General features: G+C 44.9%; 1 protein-coding gene across 3 annotated transcripts in view; it reads left to right on the plus strand.

Annotated features, from left to right (window-relative positions):
• Positions 1-18,384, plus strand: part of SH3TC2 (SH3 domain and tetratricopeptide repeats 2) — a 198,405-nt gene that overhangs the window by 59,266 nt on the left and 120,755 nt on the right. For 2 of the 3 annotated variants that reach the window (XM_044280724.1, XM_044280725.1), the window contains exons 1-2: positions 5,501-5,567; positions 6,025-6,150. In XM_044280724.1, coding sequence (XP_044136659.1) covers positions 5,543-5,567; positions 6,025-6,150 — 151 coding nt within the window. In that variant the 5' untranslated portion in view covers positions 5,501-5,542. Of the gene's footprint in view, positions 1-5,500; positions 5,568-6,024; positions 6,151-18,384 lie in introns of those variants that run through there. The other variant, XM_044280726.1, reaches the window with a different exon arrangement.

Here is an 18,384-nt window from a genome sequence, read left to right on the forward strand (position 1 = left end):
AAGTTTAGGAGTTAATCAATGGGGATTCTTTGGTTTCAGGCAGGTATCTCTTAGCCAAAGTAAGGAGCAGAGTGTCTCTCATTCTGGGGGTCCTGCAGACAGCTAATTGACTTGAATGGGCAGTGTAATTACAACTGCTCGTCCCATTCACTTGAGGACAGTTTGTCAATATTACAGCACTGCAGAAATGCGTTAAAGGGGTTCTCCAGGAATTAAGAAAATGAAAATACTTATATATTGCTTTATTATGAATATATATTTCCAAATACCTTTCACTAGTTATTATGGCTCATTTTGTCTAGGGGGCAATCATTAGTAGAAATAAAATGGCCACCGTCCTATTAGTACACACAAAACCCATCCTAATCACACAGCAGAACAAGTTATTTCAGAACACTTAGCTAAAGAGCTGCCTTATCCTCCTCTCTGATCTACTTTTCAGGGATTATGATCCTAAATACAGTTTAATGTGATTTTCAGCTGAATTCTCTGTAGGAATGGAGTTCAGGAGGAGACATGAAGTACGGAGAGGAGGTGGGGTGAGGCTGATGAACATTAGCACATTACCAGAGTCTGTCCTGTCCGTCCTCTCTGTACTTCAGGTCTCCTCATGAACTCTGTTCCTACAGACATTCATCAGACATAGATGAAATTAAACTGTGTTTATTATGATTATTCCTGACAAGTAGGATAGGGATGAGACAGCTCTTTAGCTCAGTGTTGTGAAGTACCTTGCGCTGCTGTGTGATTAGGATAGGTTTTGTGTTTACTAATAGGACGGCGGCCATTTTATTTCTCCTAATGATTGCACCCTAGACATAATGAGCCATTATAACTAATGAAAGATATTTGGGAATAAATTTATGATAAAGTAATATTTAGGTATTTTCATTTTCTTAATTCCCAGAGAACCCCTTTAAACTATTATGAGTAATGGTTGGCCATAGCTCTATAAATGGTGCAAACTTTGCCCTGACTACATTTCATGTACAGCACTGAAACACCCTAGTAAAATGTTATCTTGTCAGCCAGTGATTCCATGGTGGACATGGTCTTGCACAAGTAAAAGGACAAGGATCTTAATTTTAACAAACTTCTATACACAGTTGAGTCATATTATTATGACCACTTCCTAATTTCGACGTCGGCAGTTGTAAAAAGGGATGGTTATTGGCTTTCGAGAATAGCAGTATTTCTGAAACCGTGCATGTGTGAAGTGTTCACATGCTGCTGTGGTGAAAGTGCATCGTGAGTAGACACCATTGCGAATAAGAGACGTGAAACTATGGAGCACCACCTGCCATTGATGTGATAGGTGAATGTCGGTCACAAAGGTGCACAAGGGTGGACTGACACGCTACAGTGGAGCAGCTCACTACCAAAATGAACCAGGAGGCTACCAGATATGTGTCTAAAACAGCAGTTCAGTGACACCTCCTGACTATGGGGCTCAAAATAGATGGATGGTTACAACACCTTTGCTAACAAAGTTGCATTGGCAGAAAAGGCTTCAATATTTGCAGTATCAGAATTAAACTTCCACTGTTTGGCAAAGGGTTGCCTTCGCAGATGAGTAATGTTTTTTACTTCATCGGACGGATGGATGGTGAGTCAGGTGAGAAACATCAGAGAACAAACACCCTGCAACCATTGCTGGAAGAACACAAGCTGGTGGTGGCAGTGTTATGGTCTGGGGAATGTTTTCAGGGCATTCTCTGGGCCCACTCATCCATGTGGAAGGCACTTTCAACCGATTTGGATATAAATTCATTCTTGCAGATCATGTATATCCCTACATGCTGATTGTCTTCCCTGGGGCGGATGGGATCTTCCAACTAGTCAGTACATGACTTCAAAGTACTACCTTGGCCCTTAATTCCACAGACTTGAACCTAATTGAGCATCTGTGAGATCGCCTCAATCATCAGTTCCCTCTATGGATGCTCCCCCGTGCACCCTCCAGCAGCTGTAGGATGCACTGTAGTCAGCATGGCTCCAGATACCTGTATCTACCTACTGCACCAGGACGTTATTGAGTCACACTCAGCACGTCTAGTTGTTTCCATGCCGGACGGCGCCTCTTTTTAACTCCAGCGGATCCACCGCCAGTTTAGGGGTTTATTAAGACTGGTGTCTAAAACACCGGTCTTAATAAATGTGCCCCTAAGTCTTTTTTCTTGGAAATGACATAAACCGATTTTCACAAAACAGGTATGATTTTAATCAGCAGGATGAAGCTCATCGTGCAGAATACAGTACATGGTTTAATAGGATTCATCCGGCTGACAGGTTCTCATTAACTTTTGTGAAACTACAAGACCCAGCATACCATGTCAGTGTACATGAAGAGGCTTTCACAATAGCTGTACACCACTGGTTTACATATAGATTGATTTTTCCTATTGAACCATGGCAGTTATAGATTGTATAGGACTGAAATTGAAAACCCAAGAGAATGCAAGGAATCCTAGGACAGGAGTGGGAGCAAGGAACTCATTCTGCATAAACCAGGCCATTTATACTCCTTTTACAAGGCCTCTGCCGTTCTGTCTCCTCCTCCAGCCTACAGATGTGCGGTGCTGTCAAAAGATGCATTGTGCAAAGGACTGGGATCTTGTCACAGCGAAATCATGTCACTGCTCTACACTCAGGGTACTGTCATTGCTGTGCTGTAAGAGACCCTCATACCAATGGGCTGCTGTCTAGGAATCCTCTGGGGGAAGAAACTCTTCAGGTGTCCAGGTTAGTTCAGCTGGAACACAAAAAAAGACACAAACATTTTTGTGAACTATGAATGAATTAACATCATCTCTAACATTCTGACATATCCATTTCTAGTTTGATGTTTCCATGTCCTCCACAAACCCGATCTTGAAGAGTTAATCACATTAAAGCCTTTTAGCTTTGCTTTTGAGTTTTTAAGTGATTGTTAAGTGGCGTTTCTTGGAGTAAGCTGGCTTCTTCCGATCTGCTGACCTCACTGTATCTTCTCCCGTAGCATTAAGACAGGATATTAGATACTTGGCCACTTTTCCAGAGGTAAATTGCAGTTCAGTTCTGTTCACTGATACTCGTCCTATTGACTAGAACTGATTGTTATTAGCCCAATGAGGTTTACAGTTTTGAATGAAGTCGTAAAGTACTTCTTATAGGACATCTGAGCATTCCTTTCTAGGTAAATGGCTTGTTACGTAACTGAACCTGGCATACCGCACCTATAAACACAGTCATATCTACATCTGATAAGAGGCATAGATCAGTACATGTGGTTAGTGGCTTCCTAAGAGCCACATTTGACACTTGTTTCATAATAGGAAACCATGTTATGAAACAAGAGTTAGGTGTGACCATCCATATAGAAATTGACAAATTGTCTTTATTTTTGGCAGTAACCCCTCAACAACCTCTTTTTACTGTTGCAGTGAACCAGTGGATCATTGCTAAAGGGTTAAGGGGTCATGCACGCATTTTTTGTTGCTCAGATGCAGACTCATTCACTTCAATGGGGCCGCAAAAGATGAGGACAGCACACAGAGTGCTGTCCGCATCTATTGTTCTGTTCCCTGGGGCCTCAAAAAAAAAATATATAGAACATGTCCTATTTTTGACAAGAATAGGCATTTCTATGATGGGCCACCCATTCCGTTCCGCAAATTGCAGAACACACATGGGATGCAAAACACGGCGCGATTGTGTGCATGAGCTCTAACTGTGTACTGGATCAATGTGGTGGTTTACTGCCAAAGCACTTAAAAGTAACTTAAAAGTATTCTATTTCCTTCATTGTAAATCCCAAATGTTGTGTATACACATAAAATAATCTTACTGCAGTTCTCAGGGTAATGGGCTGGTCCCGCCTCCTGGTTAATGAGTCTTTGTAGAGCAGGCCTTAGGCTCCATTTACACGTCCGTAACATGTTTTGCAGATCCACGGATCCGCAAAACACGGACAGCGGCAATGTGCGTTCCGCATTTTGCGGACCGCACGTTGCCGGCTCTAATTGAATATGCCTATTTTTTTCGGGAACGCACATTGCTGGCACTAATTGAATATGCCTATTTTTTTCGGGAACGGAAATGCAGACCTGGAAGTGGTCCCGGAAGGACGATGTGCGGCCCCATAGAAATGAATGGGTCCGCAATTCCGTTCTGCAAAATGCGGAACGAAATTGCGGACGTGTAAATGGACCCTTAAGCATATGTTTATGTGAGCTGTTGAGAACTAGGCCTAGTCCAGGGAACCTTAATCCCTGAGATTGAAACCTACCAAAAAAGCAACTAAATATAAAGACGACCAGAGAGCAAGAGAACAGACATTTTACAGGTGTCTGAGAACCACTTAATGGCCATGCTGGACAGACAGTATAAGATATATCCTGAAGATTAGTGTCCTTCTCTCTGTCCTAGGTTTCCATCAGGTGAGGTAGCAGAAGGAACATGACAGAATACCGATCTTTTGCTTCATGCTTCACTACCTTTAATCCTACTACTTTGAATGTGCAGTTAAAGGGGTTGTCTCACCTCAAACACTGGAGGCATATAATTAGGATATCCCACCAATGATAGGTGCTGGTCTCAACTCTGGGACCCCCATCTATCTCTAGAATGGGACCCCCAAAGTGAAAAAGTCAACAACAGCACACTACATGGCCCCCCACCATTCGGACGCATCAAAACTAATGATGTATGCTCTCCTTCACTTTAGGCACTCACTTCTAGAGATACATCGGGGTACCACATGTAGGACCACCACCTATCTGACATTTGTGGTATATCCTAGCAAAATGCCACCAATGTCTCAGGTGACTGCACTGAAGGTAGACCTGAGCCACTCTGTGCACCCTTGCCCCTGCCATTCCTCTGCCAGCGTTTTGATTGACAGGCCAGGTTCCTGTGTAGTCATCTCACTTGGCTTTGTCAATCAAATGGGAGAGGGAGGGGCTGGCAGAGGAAGCAGGAGGAGCATTTTTAAAATTTAAACTTGATCCACGCATTATTTCTGTTTGGTGGCAGATGCCTTCTTCTCTGTCTTCTGACCTGTAAAGTGGTGACTGCCATTTTGAAAGATTTTTCTGGAATCTGAATTTTTGGGAAATTTGAGACAAGTTGAATCAGGTTGGAATCAGTTTAGAATTGATTCGGCCATCTTTATGTATTACATCATAGCTTGTGTTTTTTTTTACTTTATTGATTATATCACATTCAGGCATACTTTATGTTTTAGAATACTGTTTAATTTGGAAGTTGTCACTTTGCTGTGTGATGAACGGATGTAGCAGTAAAATCCATGCATGTGTGTATTGTATGTTTAGGGAACATCTTCATACAATCCCTCCTGGCTTTCCTGCATCTTCCCGGGAACAGGAACCTCAGGGACAATCCTACAATAAAAACATGAATCTCATGAGTGTTTTCTTCATGGATGTCAGTTTCCTGTACAATTGTTCTCCTGCATAAATAAAGCCATTAGCGTTTTTTCCTCCCACAATCTGTTGAGTCCCTCAGAATAGGCTGCTAGGAGTCTCTGAGCTGCGTCGATTCCATGTGCACTTGGGTTTGCTCCTGTGGTGTGTTCTGGAATTTTTGTTCATCTCTTCCTTATTCTCCAGATTCTCCCTCCGCTCTCTACGTCTCTATTTCTCATGTGTAATTCTATTTTTTCAGCCACGCTTTTTCTACTGACGTGTTCCTACAGTAAACAAGGCTCACCTTTTCTCAACATAGATATCTCCATGGATACTGACATCCCCCCCACCCCATGTATTTGAAATACCAGCCTTAAATAGATGGGAATTGGGACAGATATAGAAGTGCAAGCTGATAAGAAAATGACAATAATTCTCAGGAACGCACTTTCTCCAGCAAAGCTTAACCCTTCTACTGACACATTCTATAGATCTAACAAAGAGGTTGAGCTGTTTGTTTCAGGGTATGTCTGTAATGACTTGGGGATGGAGATTCCAGTACTGTTACTATGTATCGACTGATTGAAGGATTCCGTGTAATGTTTTCCACAATCTTCAGTGTCCTCTGCAGGTAGAGGATCTGTGGACAGCACCGACTCAGGATTCCTGGCCGGCTGGACACACTGGCAAAGCTGCAGTCCTCACAGACAAGAAGGATGTCCCGCTGTGGAAACGATGGCATCAGGCAAGTAAATATCTTGGATTTTTGTATATTTAGTGGGTTGATGAATGTGTGCAGTGTCAGTATGGACTTTCTCATTGTATTCTGTGTTCCTTATGAAATAAGATAGAGTAATAGCACTGATTATATCATATCACCTTCACTACCATTATTAATACATCTATCTCCTATGGCACTGTACATTTCAAAACGAGAGTTTTCTGCCACATTTGCATACATGTACCAATGTGCTGTATTAATGTAACTGAGCAGTTAAAAATGTAGTATGTACTATACTGTATACGTTAAAAATTAGATCCTTCCTTGACCACATTACAATGAATAGTTTATACCTTAATACCATTTAAATTCTGAAATAATTTAAGTGCGATTGCAGTTCACCCCCTGAATATGCCCAGTATGTCGCACTCACATGGGTCCAGGAAGCTGAGAGCAAGAGAGCCTATATTGTGCTAGTCAGGGAGAGACTGGGGGGAGGGAGAAGGACGTTCTAGTCCAGGCACGCTCAACCTGCGGCCCTCCAGCTGTTGTAAAACTACAACGCTCATCATTCCCTGACAGCCTACAGCTATCATCCTACAGAAGGGCATCCTGAGAGTTGTAGTTTTACAACAGCTGGAGGGCCACAGGTTGAGCATCCCTGTTCTAGTCAATTGCAGTTAGATGATGATATTTGTAGTGTTTGAGTGGAGTTAGGCTTTAGGGTGATTTCACACAAAGGTTTTTGCTCACGTTTTTCTGTATTTTTTTGTTTTTAGTGGTAGTTTGTGCCTATTTTTTTTTGCTATAAAACACCAGCTCTAAATGTTAGCAAAATGTTCATGGGAAATATTAAAAGCAGGACACGGAAACATTTTTTTTCTTTGCATTTTTGTTCATTTGGTAGCTCTTGGCATGTTTTCAGACATTTTCACCCCTCTATAGGGGAGAACTGCCATGAAGAAAACTCTAGTGGTAGGACGCACTTGCAAACAACACTAGAAAAAAAATGACACAATAAACATGGAAAAAATGCAACAGAAACGCATGCGGTAATTATGCTGTTTTTTTTTTTTTTGCTAAAACATGTTAGTGCCAAATTTGTGTATGTAGAGACTCAATGAGACATAGGCTAGGGCTACGCGATGACTTCACATGACTTCTTGTTGCCAAAAAGTCGTGCAACATGTTTTATAATGATAGCCAATGGTGTCGTACTGCGACATGCTGCGAGTTGCAGGTTGGATTGGTTGTCGCGTCTCAGTCGCAGCATGTCACGTCACGTCGACCCCATTGACTGTCATTACAAAAAATGTTGCGCGACATGGGTGCGACATGAATGTCGCGCGACACATGTTACAATGTAGTTGTTCCCTTTTTGATGTGTGACTTAATGTCGCGCAACACATGTCGCCGCATAGCCCTGACCATAACACAGGCATTCAGCATATGACCTGAGAGAGGCTGGCTGTATCTAATAAAGGCTTACATGATAAATGATCTCAAGTCACTGAAGATGAAGTCTATAAAGTCTACAACCTCTGTGTAATAATCAGCAGAAGCACAGCTTAAAGGGATTGTCTCAGATATGGATAAATAGAGATGTGATGAGTAAGAAATTTTTCACGTAGGTGAGTCGTAAGCTCAGTTTTTATCAGACCCATGATGGATATGGCAGATCTGTTCTGTATTGGATCGGATTCGTAATATTTTAAATGAAAGGGGTTGTCTCACTTCAGCAAATGGCATTTATCATGTAGAGAAAGTTAATACAAGACACTTACTAATGTATTGTGATTGTCCATATTACTTCCTTTGCTGGCTTATATTTCAATCACATTATATACATCCAGCGGTTATGATCACTCTGTAATCTACCAGCAGTCCCGGCCACCAGAGAGGCCAACACATTTACTATAGTGTGCAAGCATGGCCATCGCTGCTAGATTGCATCTGAATATATACTGTATAATGTGATGGAAAAATAAGCCAGCAGAGGAGGCAATATGGACAATCACAATATATTAGTAAGTCCCTTGTATTAACCTTCTCTACATGATAAATGACATTTGCTGAAGTGAGATAACCCCTTTAACTTACAACTAGAGTTGAGCGAACACCTGGATGTTCGGGTTCGAGAAGTTCGGCCGAACATCCCGGAAATGTTCGGGTTCGGGATCCGAACCCGATCCGAACTTCGTCCCGAACCCGAACCCCATTGAAGTCAATGGGGACCCGAACTTTTCGGCACTAAAAAGGCTGTAAAACAGCCCAGGAAAGAGCTAGAGGGCTGCAAAAGGCAGCAACATGTAGGTAAATCCCCTGCAAACAAATGTGGATAGGGAAATGAATTAAAATAAAAATTAAATAAATAAAAATTAACCAAAATCAATTGGAGAGAGGTTCCATAGCAGAGAATCTGGCTTCCCGTCACCCACCACTGGAACAGTCCATTCTCAGATATTTAGGCCCCGGCACCCAGGCAGAGGAGAGAGGTCCCGTAACAGAGAATCTGTCTTCATGTCAGCAGAGAATTAGTCTGCATGTCATAGCAGAGAATGAGGCTTCACGTCAGCCACCACTGCAACAGTCCATTGGCATATATTTAGGCCCAGCACCCAGGCAGAGGAGGGAGGTCCCGTAACAGAGAATCTGTCTTCATGTCAGCAGAGAATTAGTCTGCATGTCATAGCAGAGAATGAGGCTTCACGTCAGCCACCACTGCAACAGTCCATTGGCATATATTTAGGCCCAGCACACACACAGGCAGAGGAGAGAGGTCCCGTAACAGAGAATCTGGCTTCATGTCAGCAGAGAATCAGTCTGCATGTCATAGCAGAGAATGAGGCTTCACGTCAGCCACCACTGCAACAGTCCATTGGCATATATTTAGGCCCAGCACACACACAGGCAGAGGAGAGAGGTCCCGTAACAGAGAATCTGGCTTCATGTCAGCAGAGAATCAGTCTGCATGTCATAGCAGAGAATGAGGCTTCACGTCAGCCACCACTGCAACAGTCCATTGGCATATATTTAGGCCCAGCACCCAGGCAGAGGAGGGAGGTCCCGTAACAGAGAATCTGTCTTCATGTCAGCAGAGAATTAGTCTGCATGTCATAGCAGAGAATGAGGCTTCACGTCAGCCACCACTGCAACAGTCCATTGGCATATATTTAGGCCCAGCACACACACAGGCAGAGGAGAGAGGTCCCGTAACAGAGAATCTGGCTTCATGTCAGCAGAGAATCAGTCTGCATGTCATAGCAGAGAATGAGGCTTCACGTCAGCCACCACTGCAACAGTCCATTGGCATATATTTAGGCCCAGCACACACACAGGCAGAGGAGAGAGGTCCCGTAACAGAGAATCTGGCTTCATGTCAGCAGAGAATCAGTCTGCATGTCATAGCAGAGAATGAGGCTTCACGTCAGCCACCACTGCAACAGTCCATTGGCATATATTTAGGCCCAGCACCCAGGCAGAGGAGGGAGGTCCCGTAACAGAGAATCTGTCTTCATGTCAGCAGAGAATTAGTCTGCATGTCATAGCAGAGAATGAGGCTTCACGTCAGCCACCACTGCAACAGTCCATTGGCATATATTTAGGCCCAGCACCCAGGCAGAGGAGGGAGGTCCCGTAACAGAGAATCTGTCTTCATGTCAGCAGAGAATTAGTCTGCATGTCATAGCAGAGAATGAGGCTTCACGTCAGCCACCACTGGAACAGTCCATTCTCAGATATTTAGGCCCCGGCACCCAGGCAGAGGAGAGAGGTCCCGTAACAGAGAATCTGTCTTCATGTCAGCAGAGAATTAGTCTGCATGTCATAGCAGAGAATGAGGCTTCACGTCAGCCACCACTGCAACAGTCCATTGGCATATATTTAGGCCCAGCACCCAGGCAGAGGAGAGAGGTCCCGTAACAGACAATCTGGCTTCATGTCAGCAGAGAATCAGTCTTCATATCATAGCAGAGAATCAGGCTTCACGTCACCCACCACTGTAAGAGTCAATTTTCATAAATTTAGGCCCAGAACCCAGGCAGAGGAGAAAGGTCCCGTAACAGACAATCTGGCTTCATGTCAGCAGAGAATCAGTCTTCATATCATAGCAGAGAATCAGGCTTCACGTCACCCACCACTGTAAGAGTCAATTTTCATAAATTTAGGCCCAGAACCCAGGCAGAGGAGAAAGGTCCCGTAACAGACAATCTGGCTTCATGTCAGCAGAGAATCAGTCTTCATATCATAGCAGAGAATCAGGCTTCACGTCACCCACCACTGTAAGAGTCAATTTTCATAAATTTAGGCCCAGAACCCAGGCAGAGGAGAAAGGTCCCGTAACAGACAATCTGGCTTCATGTCAGCAGAGAATCAGTCTTCATATCATAGCAGAGAATCAGGCTTCACGTCACCCACCACTGTAAGAGTCAATTTTCATAAATTTAGGCCCAGAACCCAGGCAGAGGAGAAAGGTCCCGTAACAGACAATCTGGCTTCATGTCAGCAGAGAATCAGTCTTCATATCATAGCAGAGAATCAGGCTTCACGTCACCCACCACTGTAAGAGTCAATTTTCATAAATTTAGGCCCAGAACCCAGGCAGAGGAGAAAGGTCCCGTAACAGACAATCTGGCTTCATGTCAGCAGAGAATCAGTCTTCATATCATAGCAGAGAATCAGGCTTCACGTCACCCACCACTGTAAGAGTCAATTTTCATAAATTTAGGCCCAGAACCCAGGTAGAGGAGAAAGGTCCCGTAACAGACAATCTGGCTTCATGACAGCAGAGAATCAGTCTGCATGTCATAGCAGAGAATCAGGCTTCACGTCAGCCACCACTGCAACAGTCCATTGTCATAAATTTAGGCCCAGCACCCAGGCAGAGGAGAGAGGTCCCGTAACAGACAATCTGGCTTCATGTCAGCAGAGAATTAGTCTGCATGTCATAGCAGAGAATCAGGCTTCATGTCAGCCACCACTGCAACAGTCCATTGGCATATATTTAGGCCTAGCACACAGGCAGAGGAGAGGTTCATTCAACTTTGGGTAGCATCGCAATATAATGGTAAAATGAAAATAAAAATAGGATTGAATGAGGAAGTGCCCTGGAGTCCAATAATATATGGTTATGGGGAGGTAGTTAATGTCTAATCTGGACAAGGGACGGACAGGTCCTGTGGGATCCATGCCTGGTTCATTTTTATGAACGTCAGCTTGTCCACATTGGCTGTAGACAGGCGGCTGCGTTTGTCTGTAATGACGCCCCCTGCCGTGCTGAATACACGTTCAGACAAAACGCTGGCTGCCGGGCAGGCCAGCACCTCCAAGGCATAAAAGGCTAGCTCTGGCCACGTGGACAATTTAGAGACCCAGAAGTTGAATGGGGCCGAACCATCAGTCAGTACGTGGAGGGGTGTGCACACGTACTGTTCCACCATGTTAGTAAAATGTTGCCTCCTGCTAACACGTTGCGTATCAGGTGGTGGTGCAGTTAGCTGTGGCGTGTTGACAAAAGTTTTCCACATCTCTGCCATGCTAACCCTGCCCTCAGAGGAGCTGGCCGTGACACAGCTGCCTTGGCGACCTCTTGCTCCTCCTCTGCCTTGGCCTTGGGCTTCCACTTGTTCCCCTGTGACATTTGGGAATGCTCTCAGTAGCGCGTCTACCAACGTGCGCTTGTACTCGCGCATCTTCCTATCACGCTCCAGTGCAGGAAGTAAGGTGGGCACATTGTCTTTGTAGCGTGGATCCAGCAGGGTGGCAACCCAGTAGTCCGCACAGGTTAAAATGTGGGCAACTCTGCTGTCGTTGCGCAGGCACTGCAGCATGTAGTCGCTCATGTGTGCCAGGCTGCCCAGGGGTAAGGACAAGCTGTCCTCTGTGGGAGGCGTATCGTCATCGTCCTGCCTTTCCCCCCAGCCACGCACCAGTGATGGACCCGAGCTGCGTTGGGTGCCACCCCGCTGTGACCATGCTTCATCCTCATCCTCCTCCACCTCCTCCTCATCCTCGTCCTCCTCGTCCTCCAGTAGTGGGCCCTGGCTGGCCACATTTGTACCTGGCCTCTGCTGTTGCAAAAAACCTCCCTCTGAGTCACTTCGAAGAGACTGGCCTGAAAGTGCTAAAAATGACCCCTCTTCCTCATCCTCCTCCTCCTCCTCCTGGGCCACCTCCTGTTCCATCATCGCCCTAAGTGTTTTCTCAAGGAGACATAGAAGTGGTATTGTAACGCTGATAACGGTGTCATCGCCACTGGCCATGTTGGTGGAGTACTCGAAACAGCGCAACAGGGCACACAGGTCTCGCATGGAGGCCCAGTCATTGGTGGTGAAGTGGTGCTGTTCTGTAGTGCGACTGACCCGTGCGTGCTGCAGCTGAAACTCCACTATGGCCTGCTGCTGCTCGCACAGTCTGTCCAGCATGTGCAAGGTGGAGTTCCACCTGGTGGGCACGTCGCATATGAGGCGGTGAGCGGGAAGGCCGAAGTTACGCTGTAGCGCAGACAGGCGAGCAGCAGCAGGATGTGAACGCCGGAAGCGCGAACAGACGGCCCGCACTTTATGCAGCAGCTCTGACATGTCGGGGTAGTTGTGAATGAACTTCTGCACCACCAAATTCAGCACATGCGCCAAGCAAGGGATGTGCGTCAAATTGGCTAGTCCCAGAGCTGCAACGAGATTTCGCCCATTATCACACACCACCAGGCCGGGCTTGAGGCTCACCGGCAGCAACCACTCGTCGGTCTGTTGTTCTATACCCCGCCACAACTCCTGTGCGGTGTGGGGCCTGTCCCCCAAACATATGAGTTTCAGAATGGCCTGCTGACGTTTACCCCGGGCTGTGCTGAAGTTGGTGGTGAAGGTGTGTGGCTGACTGGATGAGCAGGTGGAAGAAGAGGAGGAGGAAGCCGAGAAGGAGGAGGTGGCAACAGGAGGCAAAGAATGTTGCCCTGCGATCCTTGGCGGCGGAAGGACGTGCGCCAAACAGCTCTCCGCCTGGGGCCCAGCTGCCACTACATTTACCCAGTGTGCAGTTAGGGAGATATAGCGTCCCTGGCCGTGCTTACTGGTCCACGTATCTGTGGTTAGGTGGACCTTGCTACAGATGGCGTTGCGCAGTGCACACTTGATTTTATCGGATACTTGGTTGTGCAGGGAAGGCACGGCTCTCTTGGAGAAGTAGTGCCGGCTGGGAACAACATACTGTGGGACAGCAAGCGACATGAGCTGTTTGAAGCTGTCTGTGTCCACCAGCCTAAATGACAGCATTTCATAGGCCAGTAGTTTAGAAATGCTGGCATTCAGGGCCAGGGATCGAGGGTGGCTAGGTGGGAATTTACGCTTTCTATCAAATGTTTGTGAGATGGAGAGCTGAACGCTGGCGTGTGACATGGTTGAGACGCTTGGTGACGGAGGTGGTGGTGGTGGTGTTGGTGGTACATCCCCTGTTTGCTGGGCGGCAGGTGCCAACGTTCCTCCAGAGGCGGAGGAAGAGGCCGAGGCGGCAGCAGCAGAATAGGCCGAGGCGGCAGCAGCAGAAGAGGTAGCAGGGGGAGCCTGAGTGACTTCCTTGGTTTTAAGGTGTTTACTCCACTGCAGTTCATGCTTTGCATGCAGGTGCCTGGTCATGCAGGTTGTGCTCAGGTTCAGAACGTTAATGCCTCGCTTCAGGCTCTGATGGCACAGCGTGCAAACCACTCGGGTCTTGTCGTCAGCACATTGTTTGAAGAAGTGCCATGCCAGGGAACTCCTTGAAGCTGCCTTTGGGGTGCTCGGTCCCAGATGGCGGCGGTCAGTAGCAGGCGGAGTCTCTTGGCGGCGGGTGTTCTGCTTTTGCCCACTGCTCCCTCTTTTGCTACGCTGTTGGCTCGGTCTCACCACTGCCTCTTCCTCCGAACTGTGAAAGTCAGTGGCACGACCTTCATTCCATGTGGGGTCTAGGACCTCATCGTCCCCTGCATCGTCTTCCACCCAGTCTTGATCCCTGACCTCCTGTTCAGTCTGCACACTGCAGAAAGACGCAGCAGTTGGCACCTGTGTTTCGTCATCATCAGAGACATGCTGAGGTGGTATTCCCATGTCCTCATCATCAGGAAACATAAGTGGTTGTGCGTCAGTGCATTCTATGTCTTTCACCGCTGGGGAAGGGCTAGGTGGATGCCCTTGGGAAACCCTGCCAGCGGAGTCTTCAAACAGCATAAGAGACTGCTGCATAACTTGAGGCTGAGACAGTTTCCCTGGTATGCATGGGGGTGATGTGACAGACTGATGGGGTTGGTTTTCAGGCGCCATCTGTGCGCTTTCTGCAGAAGACTGGGTGGGAGATAATGTGAACGTGCTGGATCCACTGTCGGCCACCCAATTGACTAATGCCTGTACCTGCTCAGGCCTTACCATCCTTAGAACGGCATTGGGCCCCACCATATATCGCTGTAAATTCTGGCGGCTACTGGGACCTGAAGTAGTTGGTACACTAGGACGTGTGGATGTGGCAGAACGGCCACGTCCTCTCCCAGCACCAGAGGGTCCACTAACACCACCACGACCATGTCCACGTCCGCGTCCCTTACTAGATGTTTTTCTCATTGTTATGGTTCACCACAACAACAAATATATTATTTGGCCCAATGTATTGTATTCAAATTCAGCGGGATATAAATTTGAGGCCTAGTATTTAGGCGCTGGGTGACCGGTATGGATTTAGTGACAGAATTAGACTTGGAAATGCACAGAAGCGTGTGTGTGTGAAGTTATTCTGAATGACCCAATGTGCACCTTGAATATTATATACCCTTTTAGGGATAGATTTCAAATAGCTCTGATATAGCAGAAACCACTAAATTATGAAATTGCTAAATTGGGAATTGTACTTCAACCCAGAACAAAAAATGTGCTTTGACGGACACTAAATATCTTGCCCAGCAACAACAGTACACCGGTGGGTAACGAGAGATTTAGAGGGAATTAAATTTGAGGCCTAGTATTTAGGCGCTGGGTCACCGGTATGGATTTAGTGACAGAATTAGACTTGGAAATACACAGTAGCGGGTGTGTGTGAAGTTATTCTGAATGACCCTATGTGCACCTTCAATATTATATACCCTTTTTGGGATAGATTTCAAATAGCTCTGATATAGCAGGAACCACTAAATTATGAAATTGCTAAATTGGGAATTGTACTTCAACCCAGAACAAAAAATGTGCTTTGACGGGCACTAAATAACTTTCCCAGCTACAACAGGACAACGGTAACGAGAGATTTAGAGGGATTTAAATTTGAGGCCTAGTATTTAGGCGCTGGGTGACAGGTATGGGTTTAGTGACAGAATTAGACTTGGAAATACACAGTAGCGGGTGTGTGTGAAGTTATTCTGAATGACCCTATGTGCACCTTCAATATTATATACCCTTTTTGGGATAGATTTCAAATAGCTCTGATATAGCAGAAACCACTAAATTATGAAATTGCTAAATTGGGAATTGTACTTCAACCCAGAACAAAAAATGTGCTTTGACGGACACTAAATATCTTGCCCAGCAACAACAGTACAGCGGTGGGTAACGAGAGATTTAGAGGGAATTAAATTTGAGGCCTAGTATTTAGGCGCTGGGTCACCGGTATGGATTTAGTGACAGAATTAGACTTGGAAATACACAGTAGCGGGTGTGTGTGAAGTTACTCTGAATGACCCTATGTGCACCTTCAATATTATATACCCTTTTTGGGATAGATTTCAAAGAGCTCTGATATAGCAGGAACCACTAAATTATGAAATTGCTAAATTGGGAATTGTATTTCAACCCAGAACAAGAAATGTGCTTGAACGGACACTAAATAACTCGCCCAGCTACAGCACTAGGGACAGATTTAGCTGGATATAAATTTGAGGCCTAGTATTTAGGCGCTGGGTGACAGGTATGGGTTTAGTGACAGAATTAGACTTGGAAATACACAGTAGCGGGTGTGTGTGAAGTTATTCTGAATGACCCTATGTGCACCTTCAATATTATATACCCTTTTAGGGATAGATTTCAAATAGCTCTGATATAGCAGAAACCACTAAATTATGAAATTGCTAAATTGGGAATTGTACTTCAACCCAGAACAAAAAATGTGCTTTGACGGACACTAAATATCTTGCCCAGCAACAACAGTACAGCGGTGGGTAACGAGAGATTTAGAGGGAATTAAATTTGAGGCCTAGTATTTAGGCGCTGGGTCACCGGTATGGATTTAGTGACAGAATTAGACTTGGAAATACACAGTAGCGGGTGTGTGTGAAGTTATTCTGAATGACCCTATGTGCACCTTCAATATTATATACCCTTTTTGGGATAGATTTCAAATAGCTCTGATATAGCAGGAACCACTAAATTATGAAATTGCTAAATTGGGAATTGTACTTCAACCCAGAACAAAAAATGTGCTTTGACGGGCACTAAATAACTTTCCCAGCTACAACAGGACAACGGTAACGAGAGATTTAGAGGGATTTAAATTTGAGGCCTAGTATTTAGGCGCTGGGTGACAGGTATGGGTTTAGTGACAGAATTAGACTTGGAAATACACAGTAGCGGGTGTGTGTGAAGTTATTCTGAATGACCCTATGTGCACCTTCAATATTATATACCCTTTTTGGGATAGATTTCAAATAGCTCTGATATAGCAGAAACCACTAAATTATGAAATTGCTAAATTGGGAATTGTACTTCAACCCAGAACAAAAAATGTGCTTTGACGGACACTAAATATCTTGCCCAGCAACAACAGTACACCGGTGGGTAACGAGAGATTTAGAGGGAATTAAATTTGAGGCCTAGTATTTAGGCGCTGGGTCACCGGTATGGATTTAGTGACAGAATTAGACTTGGAAATACACAGTAGCGGGTGTGTGTGAAGTTATTCTGAATGACCCTATGTGCACCTTCAATATTATATACCCTTTTTGGGATAGATTTCAAATAGCTCTGATATAGCAGGAACCACTAAATTATGAAATTGCTAAATTGGGAATTGTACTTCAACCCAGAACAAAAAATGTGCTTTGACGGGCACTAAATAACTTTCCCAGCTACAACAGGACAACGGTAACGAGAGATTTAGAGGGATTTAAATTTGAGGCCTAGTATTTAGGCGCTGGGTGACAGGTATGGGTTTAGTGACAGAATTAGACTTGGAAATACACAGTAGCGGGTGTGTGTGAAGTTATTCTGAATGACCCTATGTGCACCTTCAATATTATATACCCTTTTTGGGATAGATTTCAAATAGCTCTGATATAGCAGAAACCACTAAATTATGAAATTGCTAAATTGGGAATTGTACTTCAACCCAGAACAAAAAATGTGCTTTGACGGACACTAAATATCTTGCCCAGCAACAACAGTACAGCGGTGGGTAACGAGAGATTTAGAGGGAATTAAATTTGAGGCCTAGTATTTAGGCGCTGGGTCACCGGTATGGATTTAGTGACAGAATTAGACTTGGAAATACACAGTAGCGGGTGTGTGTGAAGTTACTCTGAATGACCCTATGTGCACCTTCAATATTATATACCCTTTTTGGGATAGATTTCAAAGAGCTCTGATATAGCAGGAACCACTAAATTATGAAATTGCTAAATTGGGAATTGTATTTCAACCCAGAACAAGAAATGTGCTTGAACGGACACTAAATAACTCGCCCAGCTACAGCACTAGGGACAGATTTAGCTGGATATAAATTTGAGGCCTAGTATTTAGGCGCTGGGTGACAGGTATGGGTTTAGTGACAGAATTAGACTTGGAAATACACAGTAGCGGGTGTGTGTGAAGTTATTCTGAATGACCCTATGTGCACCTTCAATATTATATACCCTTTTAGGGATAGATTTCAAATAGCTCTGATATAGCAGAAACCACTAAATTATGAAATTGCTAAATTGGGAATTGTACTTCAACCCAGAACAAAAAATGTGCTTTGACGGACACTAAATATCTTGCCCAGCAACAACAGTACAGCGGTGGGTAACGAGAGATTTAGAGGGAATTAAATTTGAGGCCTAGTATTTAGGCGCTGGGTCACCGGTATGGATTTAGTGACAGAATTAGACTTGGAAATACACAGTAGCGGGTGTGTGTGAAGTTATTCTGAATGACCCTATGTGCACCTTCAATATTATATACCCTTTTTGGGATAGATTTCAAATAGCTCTGATATAGCAGGAACCACTAAATTATGAAATTGCTAAATTGGGAATTGTACTTCAACCCAGAACAA

This window comes from Bufo gargarizans, chromosome 2 (assembly GCF_014858855.1).
Source record: "Bufo gargarizans isolate SCDJY-AF-19 chromosome 2, ASM1485885v1, whole genome shotgun sequence".
In the NCBI taxonomy this organism is placed as follows: domain Eukaryota; kingdom Metazoa; phylum Chordata; class Amphibia; order Anura; family Bufonidae; genus Bufo; species Bufo gargarizans.